General features: G+C 26.0%; 1 protein-coding gene across 7 annotated transcripts; it reads right to left on the minus strand.

The window, feature by feature from the left end:
• Positions 1–239: 239 nt before the first annotated feature.
• LOC100199656 (bone morphogenetic protein receptor type-2) lies at positions 240–22,208 on the minus strand. Of its 7 annotated transcripts, none has more exons than XM_065809097.1 (10): positions 22,094–22,208; positions 20,165–20,239; positions 13,583–13,682; positions 4,933–5,277; positions 4,412–4,812; positions 3,780–3,954; positions 3,533–3,702; positions 3,293–3,443; positions 2,236–2,372; positions 240–627 (listed from the first exon to the last, which is right to left on the minus strand). In XM_065809097.1, the coding sequence occupies exons 3-10, from the start codon at positions 13,665–13,667 to the stop codon at positions 445–447; spliced, it is 1,647 nt and encodes a 548-aa protein (XP_065665169.1). In that variant the 5' UTR covers positions 13,668–13,682; positions 20,165–20,239; positions 22,094–22,208; the 3' UTR covers positions 240–444. The 7 variants fall into 7 exon arrangements, with proteins under 7 accessions (XP_065665169.1, XP_065665168.1, XP_065665171.1 ...); XM_065809096.1 differs by lacking the exon at positions 22,094–22,208 and adding an exon at positions 21,768–22,091; XM_065809099.1 differs by lacking the exon at positions 22,094–22,208 and adding an exon at positions 21,777–21,914.

The following is a 22,208-nucleotide window of genomic DNA, read 5'->3' on the forward strand; positions in this document are numbered from 1 at the left end:
TACCATTATTATCAGTGGCATTTAAGTTTTACAGTTTTCATAACAGACGAGCGCAAATAAAAAATATTACAATTGTCTGGTCCAGAGCGCTATTCAATGATGAAATAACATGATAATTAATGATTGGTCCTTTATTGTGTTGAACTCAAATTGTGCAATGGCTTCGTTTGTCGGGTGTTTTTAAATAAAAAGAGAAAGGTTGTTCTAATAACGATTTGAATCTAAAAATCGAAAACAAATTTAGAAAAAAAAATTCTCATTAAGTTTTATTTATAATTTTTACATATATTTTGTTTTTTATTTATAAAAAGTTATTATTTACTAAATATTTATAACGGAACATTTTTAAATACAACGCGGGCGGTTTTAAAAGATATTCTTTTAAAATCAAGGATTATTTTGGAAACGTGAAACACAAGTTGCATCAACTAAATGCTTCAACTTTTAGCTAACGTCAAAAAACTCAGGAGTATTTTGCTTATTTGTAGAGTTATAGGATAGATGACATTCTTTAAGTTTTTTCTCATGAAAATATTCAACTCGGTTCAATATGCACGAAGAAGATAATCTAACCGAAGGATTTCGATCCCAACATTGTGTAATTATTGTCTTTAACATTTCAACAACCTAAAAATATAAAACAAACAAATGTAAAACATAATAATATAAATATTAGAACTTCAAAGCAAACAAAAAACGACAAGATTGAAAAATAACAAAAAATAAAAAACATATACTATATATATATATTTAGTATATATATATAGTATATATATATAGTATATATATATATAGTATATATAGTATACTATATACTATATATACTATATATATTATACTCTATATATATATATATATATATATATATATATATATATATATATATATATATATATATATATATATAGTATATATATATAGTATATATATATATAGTATATATATATATACTATATATATATATATATAGTATATATATATATAGTATATGGTATATAGTATACTATATACTATATATACTATATGTATATATATATATATATATATATATATATATATATATATATATATATATATATATCAATTTATTATAGTAAATAATATATAATAAAAAAAAGGCAATAGTATTACCTTTCTTTTTAAAGTATTATTAATATAATAAGAATAACAGCATAGTATTTTCAGTGAAAATAACAATTTTTATTGATTCGTGTATGAACGGTTAAGATTTCAATTCATTTTTTGATATATTGCATTTATATTTGTAATTAATTGCATACAATATAAATATGTGTACCAATCAATAAAATCCAAAACTAAAAACAATGTATGTAGGATTGGAAAATAGTAATAAGAAGTAGACGCAAAGCAAATACCAGTAATAAATGTTTGTCTTTAGTGATAATAGGATTGATGACAGGAATCGTTTAACCATATATTTTAATAGGATTTGTTTTACCGTAAACTTGCTCAAAAAAAGTGGGGCGACCAATATAATAATATAATTACTTTAGAATTGACTTTTACCAAAAAATAAATGTAATTGACGCCTTTTCTGATCATTATTTAGAGTCTACCAAAATGGTTTTTTTCGGCATCATCTTGTTAATAACCACTTTTCTTTATAAGAAAACCAAAAACTAGATACTCACTTTTGTCTAACTTTTTTCCCATTTTTTTGCATTCTAACTACTTTATTTGCTTTAATAAACTCGAACTACAACAGATTATTTTGTAAGAAAAAAATTTAGCTGTTAAATTAAAAACATAATTACTTTTTTCAGAAATATTTTTAATAAAAAAATTATAGTTCATAATTTATTGCAAATAATAAGCAATTAAAATCTTTAAATGAAATAGTTTTTACGTCATTAATTCATAAACTATTGAAATCATAAAGAGTATAGCAACAATACGAGAGTTCAGCATTTTATATTTTCGGTTATTTTATTGCTGAATAATTATTTTATTTGGTTATTATATTAGGTTATTTTATTCCTGAGTTTTTTTCTACTGAGTTATTTATAGCTGGACTGTTTTTTATTTTGCAGCTGGACTGTTTTTATTTTGCAGCTGGACTGTTTTTTATTTTGCAGCTGGACTGTTTTTTATTTTGCAGCATGACTGTTTTTTATTTTGCATGTTCTATTCTAAATGCACTAAATAAATATACAATAAATAATAAAATGACATTTAAAATATTAGCAAAAATATACAAAAAAAAAATATTTTTACAGGATCACAATAATTCCATCCAATCGGAAAAGCCGGTCTTTTGTTGTCTACGCATACAAAGTTTCTTAGTTTTTGAATACATGGATGAATACCAAGTTCTTCAACATAAGGTAAAGTGCTTTCTTCAACAACTGCTTCTATAAAAACAAACACACCAAAACTAAACTAGAATATAAATAAATTGTTTTGAAAAAATGTTTTTAAAAGAATATAACAATAAAGTAGTATATGTACATTGTATATATGTATACATGTATTTATATATGCATATATATATATACATATATATAATAAATAATATATACAATAAATACTAGATTAAGTGCAGAGGAGCTGTCACTAATGATGTCTTATCTTAAAAGACTATATTGACAATAGGGACACAAAATCTACTCATGGTTTGGAGTATGCATGTCGGATCTATTGTTCTATGTTTAGTTGGATCTATAGTTCTAATCTATTTTTAATTATTCTCTTCAAACCTTTGTGTTGTTTTTGTTCTATTTTTGACTATTTTATTGACTATTTCATTTTATTGCATTTTGATTATTAAGCTTATTTGGATAGTTTAAATTTGTAGTTTCATGTCAACTGTGATTTTACGCCAACTGTGGTATGTGGTAGTGGTGTATGTGGTAAATGCTGTAGTGGTGTAGTGGTAAACCGCTCACTTCATAAGCAAAAAGTTCCGAGTTTAATCCCCACCACATCCTGGTAGTACCATGCTCAACTTGTTTCTCTATGCAGTGGCCTTGTTTATCAAGATTCATGTTTCTGAGTTATAGAGTTGAGCGAGGGTTGTAACCGTAACTAAAGTAGCCTCATCGACTGTAGTGGCCTTCATGGCCTTGGGGAGTTGAAATATTTATAAAAAAAAATTCTGGAGCATGTTAACATCTAATATAAAGTATACTATAATTTTTACAACGACTTCAAAACTATGAAATTTAATATTAAAATATTATATTTATGTATTATTATTTAAAATAACAAAGTTCATTAATTCAATGCAACAATTTTATGTAATAAACAAAATCAAATTTTTTTAAATGATAACCTAGTTTATAGAAGGTAGGACAGCGTTTACATAATTCCCACATAACCATTGCCAATGCATAAATATCCACTTTTTTTAAAGAATCACTCCAATTTCGTGGTATGACTGATTGCAATAAAACCTCTGGTGCAGCATAGACTGCTGAGCCTATCTAAAGGATATTGAGGCATCAATATCCTTTAGATATAAAAAAACTAGATCTAAAGTAAATGATTTTTTCTCATAAATATAAAAACTCACCAATGAAAAGTTTTCTCCGTGTTTTGATTTCCCTAACCTGAGCGAAAATTTAAAATCAGCAAGCACACACTCACCATTATCTTTCAACAAAATATTTCTACTATTTAAGTCCTGATGAACAATAACAGGTCGGTCAGGTAGAACTGGTCGAGTTGGCCGAACTGGTCGAGCTGGAATCAAAAAGTTTTATAAATACTTAAATGTATTTTATTGCTATCACAAATAAAATTATAAAATAAAAAGTTACATTTATCTGAAATAAATTCATTGTGCAAAAATGACAATCCATTTGATATTGAAGTAACCATAATAAAGAGCTGATTCCATGTTAGTGTATGGCTGCGAAGATAGTTAAACAATGAACCTTGTGGATAAAATGTTAGGAGAAGATAGCCATTTTGAAAAAAACTTGTTCTAATTAGCTAAATTAAAAAAAAAAAGTTCATAATATTTTTTTATTAATCGTATTGCTTATTTTAATATAACATAATAAAACAGAAGTTAAAAAAATTTAAAATTTCAGTGAAAATTACAAAAATCAAAGAAATCAAAACTAAATGAAAAATTACACTTAAAAAAAAATTTTTTTTAAAGAAAAATTAGTAGGTTATTTTTTTACTTTATTATATTCAATATTGTAAATAAAAAAACTGAAAATTATAAAATATTATAAAAATTAATGATGAAAAATAATTTTAAATAAATTTTAAATTATTTTAAATAAGTTAAATAAGTTTTTTAATTATTAATTAATAATTTATAATTAGTAATTTATAATTAATAACTTATAATTAATAATTTATAATTAACAATTTATAATTAATAATTTATAATTAATAATTTATAATTAATAATTTAAAAACTTTTAACTTAACTTACATTTGAAATATTTGAATGTCTTGGAAGTAAGCAGTAGATTTCATTCTCATTAACCAACTGTGCAGTAAATCGTGGAGGATAAACTTTAACAACCACTGTACTACCTTTGTATGTGGCCAAACGTACAGTTGTATGATTACCATTATGAACTATATAGCCATGAATATAATTATCAAGGTTTGATAATTCTTCATTGATTGTTTGAACATGTTGATTTTGAAGATTATTATCCATAAATTTTTTTTTATTTGAAACAGGCTTAATTGAAAATTTCCAATTATAAATTACTACAACAATAACAAAAACAGATGCCATAACTGAAACAAGCACAAGCAACAGGCTAACTGAATTTGAATCCTTGTCAATGCTGATGACTTGAACAACACTATGCAATAATGAACCTGAATATTTTGATTGTTTGAAAAATTATTTTTTTTTGATTTGAATAATTAAGAAATAAAAATAATATTATACTATAAATAATAAAACAATACCAACAAGATTTACATACAAATGTTTACCTGACATAGAAAAGTTTTTATTAGGTAATAACACCGGCATGTTGCACAATGAGCCAGAACAACAACAAAACTTATTTTCTTCATTTTCATATATAGCACATTGATTATTTGAACATTTATCCAAGTTTACATTTTCATAAAAACATCCTTGCTTTAAAATGTTAACAACCCATTTTCCGTAAGAATAGGAAAATAAAGCATATGCCAAACAAAATGAGCCATTTGGACACCTTATGTAACTTGTATTAAAAATAGAATCTTTAAAATAACAATTAAGAAAATTCTTGTCAAGTTTTTCAAAAGATGTTTCTTTCGGATACAAATAATTTGCTGATGTCATCGAATCTATAATAAAAATTGTAAAAAAATTTAAGAGAACATTTGAAAAATATGCAAAAAAAACTTGACTTGACTAACGAGAGACAATTGCTAAAAAAATTAAATAAAATGAAATAAATTACATTTAGATTTAAATATTTCTAATTATTTCTCTTTTTTATAATTTTTTTATAAAATTAACCAATGCACTTTTATATAAAGTTACAACTTACTATTGATGATCATTTAAATGAAGAAACTAACGTTCTTTAATTTATCAAAGAGCATAACATAATTCTTTATTTATGTATATATGTTTTATTTCAACAAGATTCTAATAAAACTAATGGTAGTTGAATAATTAAATAAATAAAAAAAGAAAATATTTTTTTATAACCACATCATGCTTTGCGTAGTTTGCAAAGTTTTATTTGAAACAATTCTTGTTAAGTAAGATAAACAAAAGAAATAATTAAATCATCGAGTCACTATAAAAATACTATCTTTTCTTTTAGCAGTGTCATTAAAATGTTTTAAAAAAATCCGCAATGTGCCAGACCCCTGAAACAATGTATATATATATACATGTATATATATATATGTATGTATATATATACATATATATATATATAAAATATGTATATATATATTATATTATTTATATATATATATATTATTTATATATATATATATAAATATTATATATATATATATATATATATATATATATATATATATATATATATATATATATATATATATATGTATATATATATATATATATATATATATATATATATATATATATATATATGTATATATATATATACACACACACACACACACACACACACACACACACACACACACACACACACACACACACACACATACACACACACACATATATATATATATATATATATATTTATATATACAGCTTATCACGAAAGTTTAAACGATTACAGAATTTTAAGATCTAATCTTCGGTTTTTCTTGAATAAAAATAGAAATAGATATAAAAAAAAAAACAGAAATAGATATCAAAATAATTTTTTTTCCAATTTGGTAAATAGGTTATTTGTTAATAGAACAAAAAAAAGTAGGTTTCGACTCATCACTGTTTACTCAGAAATTTAATTAAAAGGTAGGTGATACAAATTAAGAGGTGTCACAAAAGTTTAAACAATTCTATTTAGGATCAATTATTTGCTAATTAATTGATAAATCCGGTGCGAAAATTTATTTTATTTTTAAATAAAATTAAAATGAGTAGTTTACAATCAAAAAATTCATCACAATATCATCAGGTAGCTTTTAATTCATTAAAAATCAACTTGAAATTTCAAATTAATTTCAATTGCGTGCAAATGGGTCGAAAATCAGTTTCTAGTGAGATCAAGTTATTAGTATGGCGAGGATAAAAAGTCACACAAACGCTCAAATAGGCAAAATACTTCACGTTTCTGAATATTGCGTTCGAAAAACCATCAAAACCTGGGAACTTACCAAGGACGTCTCAGACATGCTGCGTACTGGAAGACCATCCAAACTCCGCAACTGTGACAAAAGTGGTATATTCAGAATGAGCAGAGAAAACCCCAGACTCAGCTACAAAAAGCTAGCACAAATCTTCAACGAGTCAAAAAATAATCCAAAAGTTAGCAGAGAGCTTGTGAGACGAACATTGTTGGACAAAGGTATTGGAACGTACATAGCTGCTAGAAAACCTATTCTTTCAATCACGGATAAACATAAACGACGAGTGTGGTCCGAAGAAAGGCTGGACTGGTCTGTAGAACAATGGGCAAAAGTTATTTGGAGTGTTGAAGCTAATTTTCAAGTTGTAAACCGCAAAAAAAAGAAAGAATCTATGTCAAAAGATTTGCAACTGAGAAATATTCAGACAGGTTTTTGCAACATCGTCGACAAGGCGGTGGAGGTTTGGTTGGCATCTGGGGATGTTTTTCTCACAAAGGTATAGCTTCTGTGAGCTGTATGAAGGCCGAATTAACTAATACACCTCCAAGAACACATTAGAAACATGTTTAGTTCCATCAATCAGACACTTGTATGGCAGAAGCAAGCAATTCATCTTTCAACAAGACGGGGCTTCAGCTCACACAGCTCACTCAATCAAAGAATATTTTTGAAAAAAAAGTTTATTGTGATGCCCTGGTGCCCTAGATCACCAGATCTCAACCCAATTGAAAATATTTGGTCTTGGATTGACAATCAACTGACATACCATGAAATTCAATCAACTCAGCATTTGAAGCAACATTTGAATGAGTACTGGCTGAAGGTACCTCACGTGATGTGCATGAAATTAGTTGAATCAATGCATAAACGAGTTTATCTTTGCTATAAAAACAAAGGAGGACACTTTAAATATTAATTTTGCTTTTTTTTTTTTTCATTTTTTGTTCGAATGTTGCAATTCGTTTAAACTTTTGTGCTTCTTATTTTTCCTATATGATTTTTTGTAATTGTTTTTTTCTAACTAAATATTAAAATTTTTATAATATGTTCATATTCATTTTAAAGCAAATTCTTTTTCTTCAATAAATAAAAAAAATTGATTCAATATCATTTTACAGTTTTTTTTATTAAACAAAAACCAAACATACTTGATATATATATATATATATATATATATATATATATATATATATATATATATATATATATATATATATATATATATATATATATATATATATAAGCTGACCTAACTGCCGACCTAACTGACTTAAATGATTGCTTTTTTTTAACAAAATCATGAAATAAGATGATAAATTTAATGAATTTTTCATTAACAGAAATTATTTAAACTTTTTAAGTTTCTACACTTTAATTTAAATCAGGTAGTATAAAAACAATAAACAATAAACAAAAGATTTTTTTCATAAATTTACTTGTGTTTATTTAAATCCTGTAGTATCATATTTAGTAGGGAGAGGAAGGGGAGTGGCATTTTTCAGCATTAGCAACATCCATTACTGAAACTAAAACAATTCAATAATCGAGTCTTGTATTAAATTCAATCAAATAGTTTTCCAAAAAGATATAAAATGCCTCTCTTCAAATAGATATTACCTTGAATTTATTTTCGAAAAGTTGATATAATATTAATGATCACCTAGTATGCAGTTATGTAGTTATAAATAAATGAATACTAAATGTTAATTTGTTTATGCTAAGTTAAGTGGAAAAAGGAAATTTTTTTAATGTGGTCTTAGTTTAAAAAAAAAACATTTGTTACATCACATTTGGAAGATGACAGTGATTCTAGAATGCCTGATCACTGTTCTGTATCTCTAAAATATCTTTTAAAATAAGAGTTGTTAGAAGATTTTTGGCATAAGATTATCATGTCTATAACCAAAGCTGCCTCAATATCAAAATAATTAGTGTCAAGTTTAAACATTTTATACTACACTTTTTCAAGATGTAACTGAGAATTTGAAAGTTGTAAATAAGAAATCGTAAGATGTAATTGAGAAGATAAAAGTTGTAATTGAGAAAAGTATAAAGAATACAAAGTTCTTTGTATTTTGAATTTTGTAGTCCTAATATACATTGTAATTTAAGGCTGGAAATATAATATCAATAAAATATAAAAAGTCATGAAAAAGGCATTTGAGGTTTAGGCGGTAACTGGAAAAATCCTATTGGGTGTCAATTAAAACTTTCTTTTATTTTTGTTTGTGAAAAATTTAAATGAGATTTCAGATGAATAATAAATAAAACACAAATAATTTATTTGCATAAAAATTTAAAATTTAAATTTAAACAATGTCATTAAAAATCATTGTAATATTCAGTTAAGCACCAACTTGGACGTCTTACATATTTAAAATCATTGCATAATGCATGGTCGTATGTTGTACAGCACGTGTACAAGCACCTCCCATTATTGTATTTTTTGCCACAGTAACAATTTTTTCTAAATACTGTATTCGTTGTTCCATAACCCCACCATCGAATACAGGTGGAATGCGAATAACATTTTTAACGTTTATTTTTATTTTGGACTAGATAGTTTCCACTGGGTTTAACATTGGGCTGTAGGGTTCTAATCGTAACAACTGAGCTGGTGAATTGTCAAACACCATTTCCAAACGAGCGTGACATGGAGCATGTCTGTAACAACGACCAAATCCTCTAAATGATTCCAGGATGTAACCCACTGGTTAAACAAAGCCAACATCCACTCATTACATGAATCTGCTTTATATGATCTTCTATGAGTTTCCATCATGACGACATTTGTTGTTGATATAGCTGCAATCAAATGTATGTTTGCACCTTTTGAAGAAGGTATTTTCATTATTGCTCTTTGTTTGGCACATCTTTGCATTTTTCTACAAAAAAGAATAAATTTTGTTTCATCCAACCAAACTATCTGATGACCATTTGTAATTTTTTTGTTAATGTTCCTAGCATATTCAGCTTTTTTGACTCGTTTAACGATGCAAAGATTTAATTACTTTTTAACAATGCAAAAATTTATTAAGTTTGCTGTTTTTTAACTCATTTAACAGTGCAAAAATTTATTAAGTTTAAAAAAAAAATTTATTATGATCGCTAGTTTATTGACTCATTTAACAATGTGAAAGTTCATTAAGTTTACTATTTTTTCATTTGTTTAACAATGCAAAAATTTATTAAGTTTTTTGATTCATTTATTATTCATATTCATATTTTCATTACTATTTTTCATTGTAGTTGGCTCCTTATGCACTTTTTTAAATGAAAATAGTCTGCCTTCGAGGTAATTGGTAATTATGGTTGTGCTGACACTAATATTAAATTGTCTTAATATCTTTGTTATAATGGCCACCAATATCAACTGACAGTCACTTTCAATCCATGTTAGTGTTTCTTCGATTTGATCATTGGTTAATTTTTTTGGTTTAAAACCAACTCTTCCAATTTAAACTTCTGCTGTGGACCCAATTGTATGCTATCTTATATCTGACACCTAAAGTTTGCGCTAGAGTCACCCAATCATTTTTCGTTCAGCACATTCAATTACTCTTCTTCTATCATTCGATAAGGATAAAACATAACGTTTTCTTTCAACTTGTTTAGTTGTTTGTATTTCATGTCTACAAATTGGACAAGGTGGTTCTGCTTGTTCCAGAAGTGGTTGTAAACAAATTTGTTGAAATAAATACTTGCACGGATTCAATTTAATAACAGACTTTCTATTCATAGTGTATTGAAAAATAACACAATGATTTTTCAATTGCATTACTGTATTACTGTATTGCTGGTGCATACAAATGCTAAATTTGATACTATTAACTTATTAAAATACATGTCCAAGAAGATCTTTGATAATGACCTTTAAGCTTAAATTAAATTCGCAATTACAAATAATGTATTTTCATTTATATATATTATCATTTCTTAATTACAACTTTTGTTTTTCAAATTACATATTGCGATTTCTTGTTTACATGTTGGGTTTCTTAATTACATATTGTGACTTCTAAATTACATGTTGTATTTCTCAATTACCTCTTACTCTTCTTAATTACAACTTTCAAGTTCTCAATTATATCTTGAAAAGGTGTAGATCTGTGCCCAATGCTAAACTTATTAACAGACTATAATCTCTTAATAATAAGCTTTGACATTTCTAAGCTTTTGACATTTCTAAAGCTTTTGATAAAGTTTGGCATGCTGGTCTTCTCCATAAGCTTTCTTCTTACCAAAGTGCTGTCCATCGAGGACAACTTTTATACTACCTTTCCAATCGTAGTATAAAAGTTGTCCTCGATGGACAGCACTTCTTCTTATTCTGTAACTTCAGAGACTCCTCAAGGTTCAATTTTTAGCCCTATACTCTTTTTAATTTACATTAACAATCTTCCAGATATTCTTACATCTAGGGTGGCATTGTTCGCTGGTGATACTACCATTTATTCTTGTCATGATAAGAAGCCAACACTCTCTGATTGCTTGGAGGGTACATTTGAGCTTGAAAAGGATCTCACTTTTGCTACAGCATGGGGCTCACAGCAGCTGGTGAACTTTAATTCAGATAAGACCCAATTTTTTACAGCCAATCGTTATTGCAATAATTTAGACCTTCCTATATTTTTGAACGGTAATGTAACCGATGATTCATCTACCCTTTATCTTCTTTTTATTCATTTATTTTTAGATATTGATTAGAAAAATTAAAAATTCTTGTACAAACTTGAATAAAAAATACAAAGCTTGAGGTTCAGATTTGTTTAAGATTACATTTTAACTATACAAATGGCTAACAACTTGTCAATTTTATAATATAAGTTATTTTATAGTATAAGAATTTTTTCATTTTTTTATTATTATAACTGTGAATATAAATATTACATAACTATAATATAAAGTTATAGTATAATAAATTTTTCTTTTGTTTTTTTAACACAGATCTGTAGTGCAGAGAGATTTTTTTTCCTATAGCCAGAAATAACCTTCTGTGAAATACAGCATGAAATCACTATAGCATTAATGACAATTTGATCAAGCTTGCTTGGTTTGTTTTTTGTTTGGAAAGTTGATTGGTTTAACTAAATGGTTTCTTGAATATTTTATTATAAAAATAAATTGATAATATTTAGTCATTAACTTTTTCTTGGTCTTTCTTTATTTTTTGCTTAATTTCTATTAATTTAAAAATTCAGTATAAAATACTGAATTTTTAAATTAATAAATTTAAAATTTATATATATATATATATATATATATATATATATATATATATATATATATATATATATATATATATATATATATATATATATATATATATATATATATATATATAGTTCTACAGTTTGTTGCATTTGGGAAGCACGGAAGGAAAAAAATGATTCTTACGCCAACACATACGTCACTTTTAATTACTTTTGACTTTCGTCCAACATTTGCCTGTTGGACGAATGTCAAAACCATTAATTTAATTACAAATTATTTGTTTTTAAAAAAACCCACAAAAACGCAAATTTAATTGACCAGAATGTTTTTAAAAACATTCTGAATGTTTTTAAAACATTCTGAATGTTTTTAAAACATTCTGAATGTTTTTAAAACATTCTGAATGTTTTTAACAATATAAACAATGTTTTTATTTTTATTTTTTTTAATAAATGTTTTTATTTTTAATTTTTTTAATAAAATGTTTTTATTTTTATTTTTTTAACTGTAAATCATGCGGAGAGTGTTGCTACATCGACTATCTTATAGCCTGACTAGCAAGGGAGTGCTGCTACATCGACTGACAAGTAGCCTGACTCGCAAGGGAGTGCTGCTATATTGACTGACAAATAGCCTGACTACTATCTTTTAGCCTGACCCGCAAGTGAGTGCTGCTACATCGACTGAGGGTTTGGTTGGGGCAGGCAGTCTATCAATTAATAAAAAAAATTCCAGTCTTTTAATTTTTACTTTTTGTCAACAAAATATGGAAAAAACTTTCGGACAACATATCAGAGTTCTATATATTTATATATATATATATATATATATATATATATATATATATATATATATATATATATATAATAAAATTATTACACACTTAATTATTGTGTAATAATTTTTATAATATGTAATAAATTTAATATTTTATATATTAATTATAAAGAATTATAAAATTTGTTTCAATTTGATCAAAATAAAAATATTATGCACAATTAAATATTCTGCTAAAAAAGATTGGAATTATATAAACATTTTTATCGTGGAATCTTAAATTGTTCTAATAATTCTTAAACTTCTTTGCTTTCTATTGCAGTAAGAAAACATAAAATTTTTAAATATAAAATTTTTTTATAGGCAGTAAAAACTTTTATAGCTCTTTGTTTGTCAAATTTTTTTATCAAATAAGTAAAGTAGTTATTAATTAAATTAGCTAGTGTGAAAACCCAAAGAAAAAGCTTATCTAAGGAATTTTTTGACTTTGCAATAGGCGGCACTCATTATGTATTTATTCTTGCACCATTAAAGTTACAAGCATAAAACTTTGTAATTATTAAGCAATTTATTTAATGAATAAACAGATAGCTCGTGCAAAAATCGAAAGCTCTTGTTAAAAAGTTATTTAGAGGAGAAGCTCACATGACTTGCCATGTTCAGTTTAGGAGAGCTTTTCTACACTCTTGCACTCATTTGCTCCCACTGAGGCCTGAGTATAGTAATAGTAGTTATATACACTTTTATAGTAATTGTTTAGTTTTTTTAATAAATATATAATATTATCCATATTACTTAACTTGTGAAAAAAGTTAATTTAAAAAACATACAACAAAAAAAAGTAATAACAAATACTTACAATTATCAGCCTTGTTTTCCAATACTATAAATTGAAGTCTGCAAAATAAACAATTTACCAAAAACAATAAGGAGTTCTTTATCATCACTGTAATTGTTTTCTATAAGAAAAAAAAAAATTTATTAATTGTTAGTAAACTAAACTTTTGAAAAAAATTTACTTTTCTAAAAAGTTTTTTAAAAAGTAAAAAGAAGTAAAAAATAAAGTGTAAAAGGAAAAAAAAACAAAAAAACAAAACAAAGAAATTCCAAGTTAAAAAAAACACATCTCCAATAAAAAACAAAATGCAAAAAGAAATTGAATGATTGAAAACTCAAATAATTTTAAAATAAATCATAAATATTAAGAAAAATAAAAACATATATTTATATAATATAAAAATTATATTATATTATAATATAAAAGTAACGTAAATATTATTTATACAAAATTTCAATAATATATATATATTAAAGGAAACGCAAAACATGTTTATAAAAAATTTTAACATGTTTTATAATGTATTTTAGACATGTAAATCATGTCTTGTATTTACTGGAACATATATATATAGGACATTTTCAAAAAATTGAGCCCATAAACTCGTACATGTTTTGTCTATTATTTTCATTTTAATAAAACTGACAATCTAATTTTACCCTTATTTAATTTTAATCTAAATAAATATTTTGTAAACAAAGAATGGTATACATTAGCGATGATATCAAAGAATAAATGAAGTTTGAAATGAAATCATGCACGGAGCAAAAAAATAAAAGTTTTAGTTACTAGATAAATATACTTTAATTTCTTGGAAAATTTAAATTTTACCAGTATACTGCTTTTTTTTAAATGTTTTATATATTAGTAAAGATTTTTAGAAATTTACAAGGTTGCACTATGCGCCATAGAGTCAAAGCAATCATTAAATGTTTAGATAAAAATATTCATTCCTGATCTGCAGAAAGGTATTGCCAGGAATGTTGCAAAAAATTGCTTTAATGCTTTTATAATGTCATAATAAATAAAAGTTTGGCTTTATAAAAATACATGCCAGGAAGCATAGGCAATAACATTCTTTAAGTTTTATGTCCATATTCATGCACATGTGTGATTTAGAAGGGTTTCAATTATGTTATTTTCTTATTTACATATGATATTATTTAGTTGAAGCAATTTAATACAACCACAGGCAAATAAGTTAATGCCTTCCTGACACTAATCTGTTTGCATGTTTGTTTGTTTTGCTTAACATGAATGAGTTCTTATTGTGATACCGCCAATAAAAGGATTACCATTCAAGGTTTACAAGCTTGCCTACAACTTTAGCCATATGTCCTTTATACTGACAGTTAAACTGGACCTTTTATTTATTTCTAGATAAGTTATTTTCACAATTCCTAAGAAGCTTTAGCTTCCCCATGCATCATATATATATATATATATATATATATATATATATATATATATATATATATATATATATATATATATATATATATATATATATATATATATATATATATATATATATTAGGGATATGACAATTTTGCAACCCTATATCCCCATACTAAATTTAGTGGAGATTTTGTGCAAAAATCAGAAAAATAACAAGCATTTTTACTATATGTCAAAAAAGTTCACCCCCAATTAAAAAATATTTGTAAATTTTTTTAAAAAAATGTAGTTTTGCAACACATCTTCCACTACTTTATAGAAACCAATAAACATGTATAATTAAAATTTGTCTACTGTGTATTTGACAATAAGTATTTAATATTTAGTTTTTCTATGCTATGGCATAATGGCATTAAGTCTTGCATCACTTTCACAGCACGTTCTGCACATATATTTGAACGTTGTGTTGGTATTGGTGTTGGCTCAGTGGACCAAAACCTTTTCAATGATTTCAATGCTTTAGGATGCTCATTGCATGCTTCTAATAGATTAACAAAGTCTGCAGGATTGAAGTAGTGACCCCCAAACCATATATCACCCCATGAACCACAGATGAAGTCACATGCTGCTTGAGCTGATTCTGATTCTTGGTATTCTGGTACTAAAATGTAAGCAAGTAGAATAAAAATGGCTCTCGAATTCCACCTTGCATTGCTTATAGCAGGAAGTGATTTGAAATTAACTTTTGGAAAGTTACCTGTGCTTTTAAACTTTCTATAACATGCTATTAAGTGATTCAGGAAATCCATGTCATCTCTCCAGCGAGTTCGCTTCACTTTCGTCAAAGGATTTCCAATATTACTAAACAATAGTTTCAAGTTCTCGTAATCTTGCTGCAACCTTGTCACAAAAGGGTAATGGAGATATGGTGACATTGTCGATCCTTCAAAAAGATCATTCATGACATGTTTCAAAAGAGTATCTAGAATATGGTGTTGGCATCCAATAAAAACAGGCTTTTCTAGTCCAATGGTTTTAAAATGTTTCTGTAACCGTGTAACTACACCATTTCTTAATCCTGTATTTGTAGATGTTGTGTCAGATACAATCATTTTTATGGCTGGCCACAGCTCATACTCATCTAGCACATGCTTTATCCCATTATATATTGTTTCACTTTTTCCATTCATCATTTCCAGAACAGCAAGCCTAACCTCTCTATTTTCATTTTTCAAAACAACTACTTGATGTTCCATTTTCTTTATTTGTTTTCCATCAAAGTGCAAAGACCACTTTTCATTTTTTAGGTTTTCCATATAATTTGCTTTCAACTTTTCTCCTTCTTTCATAACACCTTTGTAGATACCACTTTGCGTTGGAGTATGAATAGAAATACCACTTTCTGAAAGAGTTTTACAGACTTTATGTGCTTTTTTGGTACTAATCTCAGCAGAAATCACTAAATTTACTGCTGAATTTGTTTTTTGTTTTTTAGATGATGATGAAGGACCTTCAGCTTCAATATCACTGCTGGAACACTGCTCTTCACTTTCTGAAGGTTCTCCTTCACTAGCTGATTCAACAAAATCTTGTCCTTGACTGATGGACATTTGTTTCTTTATCAACACTAATTTTCTTGGATGAATACCTTCAGCATCTTTAATTGTGGTACAATATCCAGCTCTTCCATTTGTTGACTTTTGAAGACAATAAAATTCTTTATCTTCCTGACACAACCATTCACCTTTCTCATCGGTTATGTCAAACAATCGTGTAAAATTTTGAGTTCCCGGTTTTCGACTATCTTTGTCAAGTTTTTTCAATACATTTTCTATTTTTCTTTCTGCTGCCGATTTCCCTTGTTGAATAGGAATATTTAGCTTTCTCCATAGCAATTTAGTTTCTTCAGCCACAATTGCAATTCTCTCCTTTCTACTTTTCACATTTGATGACAAACTTTTAAATCGATCAATGATACACTGTTCTGTTGGCATCTTATTCATTTCACTAATACTTTTAACAACAGCAGTACATTTTCTGGAAGTTTTAGCTTTTTCAAACCTTACTAAATTTGATTCCCAAACTTTCTTATTCTTGTTTGAAGCAACTCTATTTTTGGACATAATGTTCAAAACACAAGATAACAGTTTGACAAAGTTAAAGAAGACAATTCCGGTTATATACAAAAAACCAATTATAAAATGCTGAAGCACTTCCGCGCGGTCCAACAGGGTTCAAATCGAAAATTGCAGTTATTAAAAGTTTCAGTTATCTCGTAAAGAAATCTGTAGAATTTATGATGTTTGTGATCACAGTCGTATATTGAGTAAGATTGGGTTCTCTATTATATTTCTAATTTATAACTCACTAAAAAGATAGGAAAAATTATTTTCAGCTTGAGGGGTGATCTTTTTTGACAATTTACATAAAAAAAAAATATTTTATGTTTATAAATATAATTTCTCCACTCATGGTTACATGGGGAATAAAAAATTCTTAAATTTTTTTTTTAGTCATACCCCTAATATATATATATATATATATATATATATATATATATATATATATATATATATATATATATATATATATATATATATATATATATATCAGGCCTAATTTAAAGTGTTATGTAGAGCGATTTACTTTACATACGCATTTTACGTAAGCAGTAAGCGATTTCGATTAGGTGACTTTTTATCATTTTTTAACTTTTAAGTTATTCAATAAACGGTAAGATAAAAGAAGTATTTTATTTAAAAAAAGTCACATCAACTTTTGAATGACGCTTATGTAAAAATATTTGTTACAAAAGTTTGAATGACAATTATGTTTGATATAAGCACTAATGATAAAATTAAAAGTTTATTTTTATTTTGTTTTTATTTTATTGTAATGATTGATTTTTTAAGCTTGAAGCAAAGATCATAAAAACATAATTTAATTCTAATAAAAAATATATGATTTAATTTAAAACTAATTTAATAAAAGTACATAATTTTATCTGATTAAAAAAAAAATAATTTAATTTAGATTTTAAAAATATATAATTTAATATTGATTAAAAAAATATATTTAAGTTTATTAAAATTAAAGTTAATGCTTGGGTTTAGCTTAACTGTCAAATTTATTTAAAAAGATTACTAAATTATGACCTCCTCAACTTTGGAAAAAATCATAAAATTGCTAAAATATGCCAAAATGAAACTAACTGTAGCATTATTCTGTTCATCCACAAGTCTTTACAGATAGCTTTTCTGATTAGCCACTACTGTCTGCAATAAACAGGCAAAAAATAGGCAGCTTGTTGCAGTTTAGAACTTAAATATATCTAAAAGCAAAATGTCCACTCGCCTAAAAAGTCCAATTTTCAACCATTTTGAGATGCTTGTAAATTTTTCTAACACTTTGTTTTGATCTAAGATTAACAGCATATAAGACCATTACACCTAACTATCTGAAAATGCAAACATTATAAACTTGTCAAACCCACACCAAAAATGCCAGCATTTTTAAATTACCCTATTTTTCAATCATCAACGGTTGTATGTCTTACTAGAAACCAGCGCCCCTCTAATCTGTCAACTGGCCTATGTAAAGGGTGCAACTATATATATATATATATATATATATATATATATATATATATATATATATATATATATATATATATATATATATATATAAATATATATATATATATATATATATATATATATATATATATATATATATATATAGAGCATATATATATATATATTGAGCATATATATATATATATATATATATATATATATATATATATATATATATAGATATATATATATATATATATATAAATAAAAATAAGAACATAATTTTTACAACTAAAGGTTTCATGCATTTAACAATCATCAGGTAAAAAAAATTTTTACCTGATGATTGTTTATTAAGAGTATATTTTTTTTGTTAAAAAATATACTCTTAATAAACATCATGACGTTCAAAAACAATTATAAAACTGCTACTATTTGTGAGCGTGGTTTAGTTTTTTAATCTTTGGGCTCGTGGTTATCAAGCAAGAGCTTTTTTTCATGATGGCACTTAGATATTATTTCTATTTTTTTATTTAATAATTCTTGAGTACCTTTATATGATATTATAATTATTAACCAGGTTAATTTGGGTGTTATTTATAAGTTTTCTTCTACCTCCTATATATACTTTGAAAGAGTGGTAGAATTTTTCATCTTTTTGTTTTCGAATGAGTGTTAGTGGTTAGCCCATCTTTTCTTCTATTCAACTTCTGCTAGGCCAATATACATTTTTTCTGGAGTGTTAGGGGGGGGGGGGGGATACTATACATTTATAAATAACATTAGAGGCTCTATATTTTCCTATTATAGGGTACTTTTATTTATTTAATCAATTGCAGGGTGGGTATTCTTTTGATCTTTCTGAACTGATTTTCTTGTTGTGGCTTTTTATTAATTCTTTGATATTTTTGGTGCAGCTGTAACTCACTTAGATGGTATTTCAATTGAATAGTTTACTTAGGGGGTGGGATGTTGGAAACTGTTTGTCGATTAAATTTAGGAAGATGTGTCCGACATTGGTAGAAACGCTTTTACTATACCATATTATAATGGGTTGAACCAGATTATACATATATTTATACATATTAAATTTCTTTTTCTTTCCTTTTTTCTCTTTTTTGGAGGTTATACTTTAAATTAAAACCTGTTAAGCCATTTCTTCTTAATTCATCTTCATGTTCTGGTATAGATAAATTAAATGTTTTTTTCATTTGAGGAATTTTGTGATAATCTTGATAGAGATGGGATTTGCTTTATTATTTGCCAAGGATGGTTGGAATCAGTGTGGATGTAACGTAGATATTCATTTTGTTTTTTCGTATGCTATCAATTTGTGATCCAGTTTTTTTATGAAGTACCATCAGACCATCGCCACAATATAATCCAATGTCTTCTTTATTTATTATTTTAGATTAGTTTTTTACCTGATGATTGCTAAACGCATGAAATTTTTAGAAGTAAAAATCATGCCGTTATTTTTATTTAATCTCATCAAAAAATGCTGAATATATGCTCACAGCAAAATTAAACTTTATTGAACTCCATATACACAAATATACATGTTAATTTAAACAAGATACAATAATAAAAAAAAATAGCTCTTTTTATGTCTCAAATGCTTTTAATTACCCAGGTTCAGCTGTTCACCAGTCTTCAGATACTTATGATTTACCAGAAAGCAATAAAACCCAACTTCCAACAAACCTAAAGTTAAATTATCAAAAAACTTAAAAATCCAGCTGTTCCAAAGTATATTAGCTTCAACTCCTGTTGTAGCTAATATAAATCCTGTACTTGAAAAATGTTTATAATATGATATCAAAGATTTAGGTGTTTTTATTTAAAATATTTAAAAATTCTGAATAAATGTATTTTGGTTTATGAGTTGCCAACACATATATGAAGCCCATATAACTCATGCAACACAGTCTTCAACTTAAGTTAAATTTAAGGATTCAAGAAAACCTATGTACTGGGCATTTTCAAGGCTTGGGAAACTTCCCATTAACCTATAAACTCAAGAACTCCAGAACTTATTAAATATGATTGGAGCAAGCTTAAAATTGGTAACCAAGCATTACATCTTAGCCTTAGCAGCAAAAAATTATGCCAAGTATTCATTGGAGATTAGAATTTTTCCTAGAAATGACTACAATCACCAAGCAAAATATTTGGCTTTTAGAGTTGGCATCAAATCTGAAAAGATTAAGAAATTTAAAATTTACATCTTGGAGTTTATCATAAACCAAGATGGCTGATGCCTTGTATACTTTTTCACTAGAAATCTACTAATATAAACTTTTAGCTAAAAAAAATAAGAAAGAAATAGAACCGTGTGCTTTTGTTGTTGCTGTTTGCTAAGCTCTAGAAGTAGACCATATCCTGTATTTAATGATTTTATGCTTTTAATACAGCAAATTTTCTCAATGTGTGTTTTTAATACCAATGTTGTGAATGGTTTGATTAAAAGTTTTCATAATCATTTATGGTATAATTTTTCAAGTATATTTTTATTTTTGCTAGTTGATTTACACTATCAATTTTTTTTTTAAGTATCAGATTTTGAAATCATTAATTCCAATTCCAATTTCAGAGCCAAAAAAAAAAGAAAAAACTTAATCTAGTTTAATTTTATAAGACAGCAAGCTTTTGGATTATCTGACTGCTTATAGCTGACTTATATTTATGCTAGAAAATATGAATAAAGTCAAAGCTTGGGTTCATTCTTATCCTTTATTAAAATGGAATCATATAGACTTAAAAAAACTTTTGTCAAATGATTTAATGTAACTAATGACTGTGCTGAAAGAAACATTGGCTTGATAAAAGACTTTTTTTTAAATAATCTGAACAGCATCAGAATATGTTATTATTAGCAAGAGAGAAGAGAAAAAAAATAGCAAAGAAAGTAAAGCAAATAAAACTTAAAGAAAATTTTACTTGCTACTTAATATTTTGTATTATAACAGATGGTTATAACTTGTATTTATTATAAATAACAATAAATACAAGTTGTAAGAATAAAAATAATTATAAAATAGACCACAAAGTGGTCGATTTTATAATTATTTTTATGGTCTATTTTAAGTAATATATAGATAAAAAATACAAATAAATAAAAAAATGTTAAAAAAAAGAAAACAAATTTAAAAAAATTATTAAATAAATCTAAATATTTACCTTTTCTCGAGTGAGAAAATGTAAATATGTTGTTAATTCTATAATTACTTACTAAAGCTACCTATATATGTGCATTAACTACTCCATCAAAGCTATTTTAAGCTTTAATATGATGTGTTGTCACATGTAATAACATGTGTATTAACACTTCTTACTATAATTCAGTATGCTATAATATAGCTGATTCAAAAGTATACAGTCATTAAAAACAAAAACATTGACTTAAATTAACTCTCAGTTATTATTTAGGAGGATTATTCTAGTAATATATAGATGACCTTGATTTAACCTCTCAAATAACCTTTCTAGACTGAAACTGAATTAAAAAAAATCGCAAGTTTGCGTTATTATTGATATCGGATTTAAAATTTCGCTCACCTTTTACGTCAAAGATCGTCGCGATCCGTCTGGACGTTTTCAGTATAGACTTGACTACAAAACCTTATACCACGTGATTTTTTTACACATTTATAAAATTCCTTTTATACAAAAG

The sequence above is a fragment of the Hydra vulgaris genome, chromosome 11, assembly GCF_038396675.1.
Source record: "Hydra vulgaris chromosome 11, alternate assembly HydraT2T_AEP".
Taxonomy (NCBI): domain Eukaryota; kingdom Metazoa; phylum Cnidaria; class Hydrozoa; order Anthoathecata; family Hydridae; genus Hydra; species Hydra vulgaris.

What these genes read in the sequence shown, in the direction of transcription:
- LOC100199656 (XM_065809097.1), bottom strand. Translation starts at nt 13,667, where the DNA reads ATGATAAAGAACTCCTTATTGTTTTTGGTAAATTGTTTATTTTGCAGA. An exon ending in TAAAAACTTTTCTATGTCAG is followed by an intron (nt 4,813 to 4,932) that starts GTAAACATTTGT and finishes CAAAATATTCAG; the next exon opens with GTTCATTATTGCATAGTGTT. An exon ending in ACGGAGAAAACTTTTCATTG is followed by an intron (nt 3,444 to 3,532) that starts GTGAGTTTTTAT and finishes AATATCCTTTAG; the next exon opens with ATAGGCTCAGCAGTCTATGC.